At 38.5% G+C, this 6,827-nt stretch overlaps 1 protein-coding gene across 1 annotated transcript in view; it reads right to left on the minus strand.

Annotated features, from left to right (window-relative positions):
• Window positions 1–763: 763 nt before the first annotated feature.
• SH3D19 (SH3 domain containing 19) overlaps window positions 764–6,827 on the minus strand; it is a 79,127-nt gene continuing 73,063 nt past the window's right edge. The window contains exons 12-13 of the mRNA XM_007951550.1: window positions 5,541–5,638; window positions 764–880 (exon numbers count right to left, since the gene is read on the minus strand). Coding sequence (XP_007949741.1) covers window positions 764–880; window positions 5,541–5,638 — 215 coding nt within the window. The remainder of the gene's footprint in view (window positions 881–5,540; window positions 5,639–6,827) is intronic.

Below are 6,827 nucleotides of genomic sequence, written 5' to 3' on the forward strand. Positions count from 1 at the left end.
TAACCTTCACATAAAGTATATATTGAAGAAAGAAGTAAGTATGGCAGGTATGTTGGAGGGTTAGTTGTATTAGCAAGGCATTTCAGGGATGGCCTCGGTCCTTCTGACAAAATCAAATACACCAAATCTTGAGCCCCTTAAAATCTTAGGATACATGGAAGCAGTAACACAAGAAGCATTTGGTGAGCATGACCTGATTTTCACCATGTGCTTACAAATGCTCCAACTAGTCAGTAAACCATCCCTTCCTGAAGCAAGTAGTAAGGACATGCACTCAAGCTGCTGGAATTAATTTGAATAGCAAAAATGAAATTTAGATTACCAGCCACATTCTGGTAGTTACAGCATGTAGAATGTCAAACATCCTCTTTTTAAACTAAAGTAAGAAATGAAGAAGCACAGTTAATTCATTTGTGCTGATTAGAACAGATGTCCAAGTGCAAATGCTGCATGTGAGCCTCCCCTTGATGCCATGTCACTAGGCGGTTTCTCTGAGGGGAAAGGGTATCTGCCTTGCTAATCCTGCCTGCTGTTTTCCTTGGGATAATCCTTGGCTCATGAGTTTCCATGTGCATGTTTCGACTGTGAATGAAAGCTAAATACAAAAGCTAGAAGTTTCCTGTTTTCAGAAAATTCTAGTATACCATGTACAATGTAGATATTTCTCTTTAGTTAAAAAAAAAATAGTGCAAAAACAAATCTGATAGTCAAAGTGATAGTTCAAGTGAGTTCTTGTGCCAAGGAACACAGTCAAGCTTCACCTTTAGCTGACTTGTAGAAACTGAACGTAGTTTTTGGGAAATATACCAGATTTTCCCATTAGTTCTCCATTCATCCAATCCTCATCTACAGATTCCAGCTCTGTTATTATGTCTCCAGCCTGTAAGAAGAGAGGAATTGGAAATAATTATTTGGTTTCTGTGGAGTATAGCGTTCCCTGGGTGCCACAAATGGTTATGCACTCAGTTACTAACCAAAAGGTTGGTGGTTTGCTACCCAGAGGCGTCTTGGAAGAAAGGCCCAACTATCTACTTCTGAAAGATAATAGCTATTGAATACGCTATACTCTAACACACACAGGGTTGCCGTAAGTCAGAATTCCTCAACAACTGGTTTGTTTGTTTTGATCTGTTGCCTGTACGCAAGGTGAGCAGTACATCTAGAGAGGTATGAATACTCTTCTCTTCATATAACTCATTTATTTTGATTTACTAAGAGGGTTAAATGATATACCACAAAAATGATCTGTGCCTAATGATACCATTTGCTTTCATGTCTCTTTTCCTCAAAGCCCCTTTCTTTACCATTGTCAACTTTGTTGCACTTTGACTGTCCTGTCCATGACAGTCTTAGTCTCCTATACTATTACTTCTAATCTAAAACTTAAACACCCTCTTGAATAAATAACAATACCAGTTATCATACATATGGTGTCAGACACTGTTCTGAGTATACAGGATATAGCTATGAATAAAGTCCTCATTTTGGTAGTGGGGGACAGAAAATGTGAGATTGCCCCTTAATGAAGGTAGTCAGGGACAGCCTCACTGAAGGTGACATTTAGAAGTCTTGGAGATGAAGAGAGAGCCATGTGCATATTGCACACCTGGTCTTTATGTACTTTAAAAGTTCTAACTCATTTAAATGACTCTGAAGTTCTAGGAGGTGGGCATTATGATTATCACCCCCATTTTAAAGATCATTTATTTTATTTTTGTTGCTGTCCTTGAAAATGCACACAGCAGAACATATACAAACTCAACAGTTTCTACAATTCAGTGACAATGGTCAACCTTCTCTGAGTTGTGCAACCATTCTCACCCTCCTTTTTCAAGTTGTTCCTCCCTCATTAACATAAACTCACTGGTCCCTAAGTTTCCTATCTAATCTTTTGAGTTGCTGTTGTCAATTTGATCCCATATAGATAGGTCTTAAAAGAGCACACTTTCCAAGGCAAACATTAAAGATAAAGTTTAAATTTGTCATAGTTAGTTGTTGCTGAATCAGCTCCAACTCATGGGACCCCATGTACAACAGAACAAAACCCTGTCCATTGTTGTGGCCACTGTGTGTTTTGAGTACCTTCCAACCTGTTGTTGTTGTTGTTGTTATGTGCCGTCGAGTCAAACCCGACTCATAGCGACCCCTCCTTGGGTTTCCGAGGCAGTATCACTACGGAAGTAGGATTGCCCAACCTTCCTTCCGAGGAGTGGCTGGTGGGTTTGAACCGCCAGCCTTCTGGTGAGCAGTCAAGTGCTGTAGGCACTATGCTACCAGAGCTCCTCCTTCCAACCTAGGGGGCTCATATTCTATTGCGATCCACAGGGTTTTCACTGGCTAATTTTTTGAAATAGATTGCCAAGCCTTTGTTCCTAGTTTGTCTTATTCTGATGCTCCACTGAAATCTGTCCACCATGGGTGACCCTGCTGATATTTGAAATACTGGTGGCATAGCTTCCACATCACAGCAACACACAAGCTATCAATAGGAAAAACTGATAGATGAGTGGTAGAAATTTTTATAGATTTCATTACTTTACATAAAAGGAAATTGAAGCTCAGAAATATTAAGTACTTTGCCCAATGTCTCATGCTTAGTTACTGGTAGAGCCAGGATTCAAATCTAGAGTTTCCATAGCCTGTATTCTTAATGATGAGGCTATGTGATCACATAGTCTACAATGGGCCCTTGTACTTAGAAAGGCTTTTACTATAATTGCCTTTCATCAAGTCCTGAGCATTTTGCACTCTGTATTTATTCTTCTGCATAAAGGTATTCTCCTCTACCATTTGGTTTGTCCTATTCCTTCATGGCCTCAATATGAAATTTGCATTCTTCCCTGTCTTAAAGAGCTTCACCCTGACTCACAGCACTGATTTTTTCCTCATCAGGTTAGTCAAAGGGGCTGGTGAGGCTTATTCATCTGCAAATTATAATTCCTTCAGCAAATGATGGCATAATTTCTGAAATTATTTCCTCCAACTATTTTGTTCTTTATAGTTTCTAACCATTTTTTAGAATCTGGTTTTAAAATTCCACAATGGTCCAAGATGACCCTGACCACAGTAAGATTATCTTTATTAGGCTAAATGGATTTATTTGTGGCCCCAGTACATTGCCCTCTAAAAAAGTGGTTTGATTTCAGGGTTTTCTTTATGGAAAATGGAAAGGAAAAATGCTGACTATGAAATGTCAGTAATTTACTCTGTTAAATTTCCTAAAAATTCTGGCTAGTCAAAGTTTCTATTATAAATAAGTTTCTCTGATTTCTAAATAATAATGTAATGGGTGATTAAAACTATTTTTCTTAGGTGTGGTCATATGCACACATACCATGTCAGTTTCCTGAAGGAAGGACTCCTCTTCTTCTTCTTTTTTTTTTTTTTTTAAGTAAGTTCTATCTACCAGTATTCTGTGGATATTTAATAAAGTATTAATGATCAATAACTATCTTGCAGTCATCTGTAAAATGAAGAAATTTACTTCTGGAGGATACTTTGAATTCTGTAATTTACACTGGCATAACTTAAATAATGGCCAAAAGAATATCTGAAAAGTTTGAATCCAGAATTATTCACTTGCAGTACCATTTTATGTAAAATTCTGAATGACTGACTCTCAAGACTGAAAATGTATAAGGTAATTGTTTCTAAACATTTAGATCTTAAGGACCAAATAAAAAGGGAATTGCTATGGGGTACTAACTTTTAATTTTGCATAGATAGGACATAAGAAATGCTTATCACTTACTCAAATTAATACTTCATAGTAGAAATGACATTTTAATGACAAGAAGATAGAAGAACATTCTCAGAAAAAAGAAAAATTCCACCACAAAATAGTAAAGTTAGCCAACCTTACACTGACATATCTCAGCATGACCACCTTACTCTCTCTCCTGTTCCCTGAGAGCCTGCACACACCCAATATCACTTTGCTTTCCTCACTGTGGTAGATAAGTGGAAACTTTGGGCATCCATTGTTTTAAATCTCATCTTGTCCAATCACCCACCTGATGTTTTAATTTTTTCTGTAGCCTCTGACCGAGTATCTCCATATTCAGGGAATTTATCACCATCTGACATAGGCTATTTAGAGAGTATGACTATTAAAAACTTATTCATCATGTCAAGTAAAATTTATCTCTTTTATAGCTTCCACTCACTGTTCTTAGGTCTATCATGGGCCTCTCACTGCTGTCGAGTCAGATATGACTCATAGTGAACCCTCCTTGGATTTCTGAGGCAGTATCACTATGGAAGTAGACTGACCAACCTTCCTTCCGAAGAGTGGCTGGTGGGTTTGAACCCCTAGCTTTCTGGTTAGCAGTCCAATGCCTTAGGCACTACGCCACCAGAGCTCCCACACAGCAAAAATCTAATCTTCCTAAAGATACCACCTTAAATATCTGAACTCTGAATATCCTCTGGTTCCTTAAACCACCCTCCTGCTCTGGTATAGACTCAAAGTGCTACCAGATTTCCTCTGTGAGCATGGTCCAGTGTGGATTGGGAAAACAGGATCTTAAAACTGTTCTGTTTTAACTTAAAAAAAAAAAAAAAAAGCATTTCTCTAATGAAGTAAGATAAAAAACAACAAAACAACCCACATTTCAAAGACATGCTGTAGCAGGCTATGAGGGCCATGTAGAGGATTCTCTTTTACTATGTTGTTAGCCGTCATTGAGTCGACTCTGGCAACCTTATGTTCAACATAACCAATGTTGCTTGGTCCTGTGTCATTCTCACAATCACCAGCATGTTTGGGTACATCATTACAGCTATTGTGGATCCTTTACTAGGTCTATCAATAAAACTCCCAACATTACTGAAATTAGATCTTGTCTTACTTTCTTAGTGCTGCTATAAAAGAAATCCCACAAGTGCGTGGCTTTAATGAACAGAAATTCATTTTCTCACAGTTAGGAGGCTAGAAGTCTGAATTCAGGGCACAGGTTCCAGGGGAAGGCTTTCTCTCTGTCAGCTCTGTTCCTCAGTTCTTTCGCAGTCTTCAGGTGGTGAGGCATCTATCTTACCCCACTTGTGTTTCCTTGCTTCTTTTTATACTCAAAAGTGACTGGCTTAACATACACTGTAAACCAATATGGTCTCACTGACATAACAAAGTAAACCCCATTCTCAAAGGATACCACATCCACCTACATAGGGGATTAGGATTCTGACATATATTTTGTAAGGGGCCAAAATACAACACGTAACAGATGTTAGAAGGCCAAGGAATGAGGAACCAGATCGAGGATCATGGGGTTATTAAACTAAAAATGTTTTCCCTAATTACTCCTCCTAAACTCCTGGGTGATAATAGTAATATAAATTATTAATCCATTCTGCCCTGTTCACATTCTCTAGTTTCTTCCTTGACAATTAGGATATGAGATCTCTTCATTCTCGGCTAATGATCAATACTCCACCCAAATGATCTACCCTGCAGTATAGAGAAGACATTTCAAAATTTATAGCTGCTTAACACAGCTACAGCATATATTATGGCTACATTATGAAAAGCTACACATGCTGACCTTAAAGGAAAGTTCATCTTCATTCTCCCCATGGAAATCAAATAAGGCTTTGGCCTTCTTCCCCTTCGGTGCTGTGGCTGACAGACTTTTTGCCTCAGCTGTAAAGACACCAAAAATTCAAGTATAGAAAATATTGCACTGAAACAAACACAACCAAAAATTTAAGAAACCCATTTGTTCCTTTCAAAACAGAATATTTTCAAATAGTTTTGAAGATAATTTTATTTGCAAAAAGATGAAGGGTGTTCTCTTAGCAGGAAAAAAATAATGCAAAATATATTTAGAAGACATAGTTGTTGTTGTTGTTAGGTGCCATTGAGTTGTCTCTGACTCATAGCGAACCTATGTACAGCAGAATGAAACACTGCCTGGTCTTGTGCCAGCCTCATGATCCTTGCTATACCTGAGCCCATTGTTGCAGCCACTGTGTCTGTTCATCTCTTTGAGGGCATTCCCCTTCTTCATTGATCCACCACTTTACCAGGGAATGGCCCCTTCTGACAACATGACCAAAGCAGGTGAGACAAAGTCTGGCCATTCTCGCTTCCAAGGAGCATTCCAGATGCACTTCTTCCAGGAGAGATTTGTTGGTTCTTTTAGCGGACCACGTTACTCTCAGTATTCTTTGCCAACACCACAACCCAAAAGCATCAACTCTTCTTCAGTCTTCCTTATTCATTGTCCAGCTCTCACATGCATAAGAGCTGATTGAAAATACCATGGCACACCTTAGTCGTCAAGGAGAAAACTTTGTTCTTTATAACTTGAGAGAGGTCTTTTGCAGCAGATTTGCCCAATGCAATACATTATCTGATGTCTTGATTGCTGCTTCCATTGATGTTGATTGTAAAACCAACTAATATGAAGTCCTTGATAACTTCAATCTTTTCTCCATCCACTGTGAAGCTGTTTATTAGACCAGTAGTAAGGATTTTTGTTTTCTTTATGTTGAGGTATAATCCATACAGCAGACTGTAGTCAGTAAGTGCTTCAAGTTATCCTCACTTTCAGCAAGTAAAGTTATGTCATCTGAGTATTACAGGTTGTAAATGAGTCTTCCTCCAATCCTGATGCCATGTTCTTCTTCATATAATCCAGCTTCTCGGATTATTTGCTCAGCATACAAGGTGAGTAAGTATGATGAAAGGATACAATCCAGATGCACTCCCTTCTTGATTTTGAACCATGCAGTATCCCCCTGTTCTGTTTGAATGAAAGTCTTCTGATCTATGTACAGGTGCCTCATCGGTACCATCAAGTGTTCTAGAATTCCCATTATTCTCAAAT

The sequence above is a fragment of the Orycteropus afer genome, unplaced genomic scaffold, assembly GCF_000298275.1.
Source record: "Orycteropus afer afer isolate SDZICR_OR568_19922 unplaced genomic scaffold, OryAfe1.0 scaffold00297, whole genome shotgun sequence".
In the NCBI taxonomy this organism is placed as follows: domain Eukaryota; kingdom Metazoa; phylum Chordata; class Mammalia; order Tubulidentata; family Orycteropodidae; genus Orycteropus; species Orycteropus afer.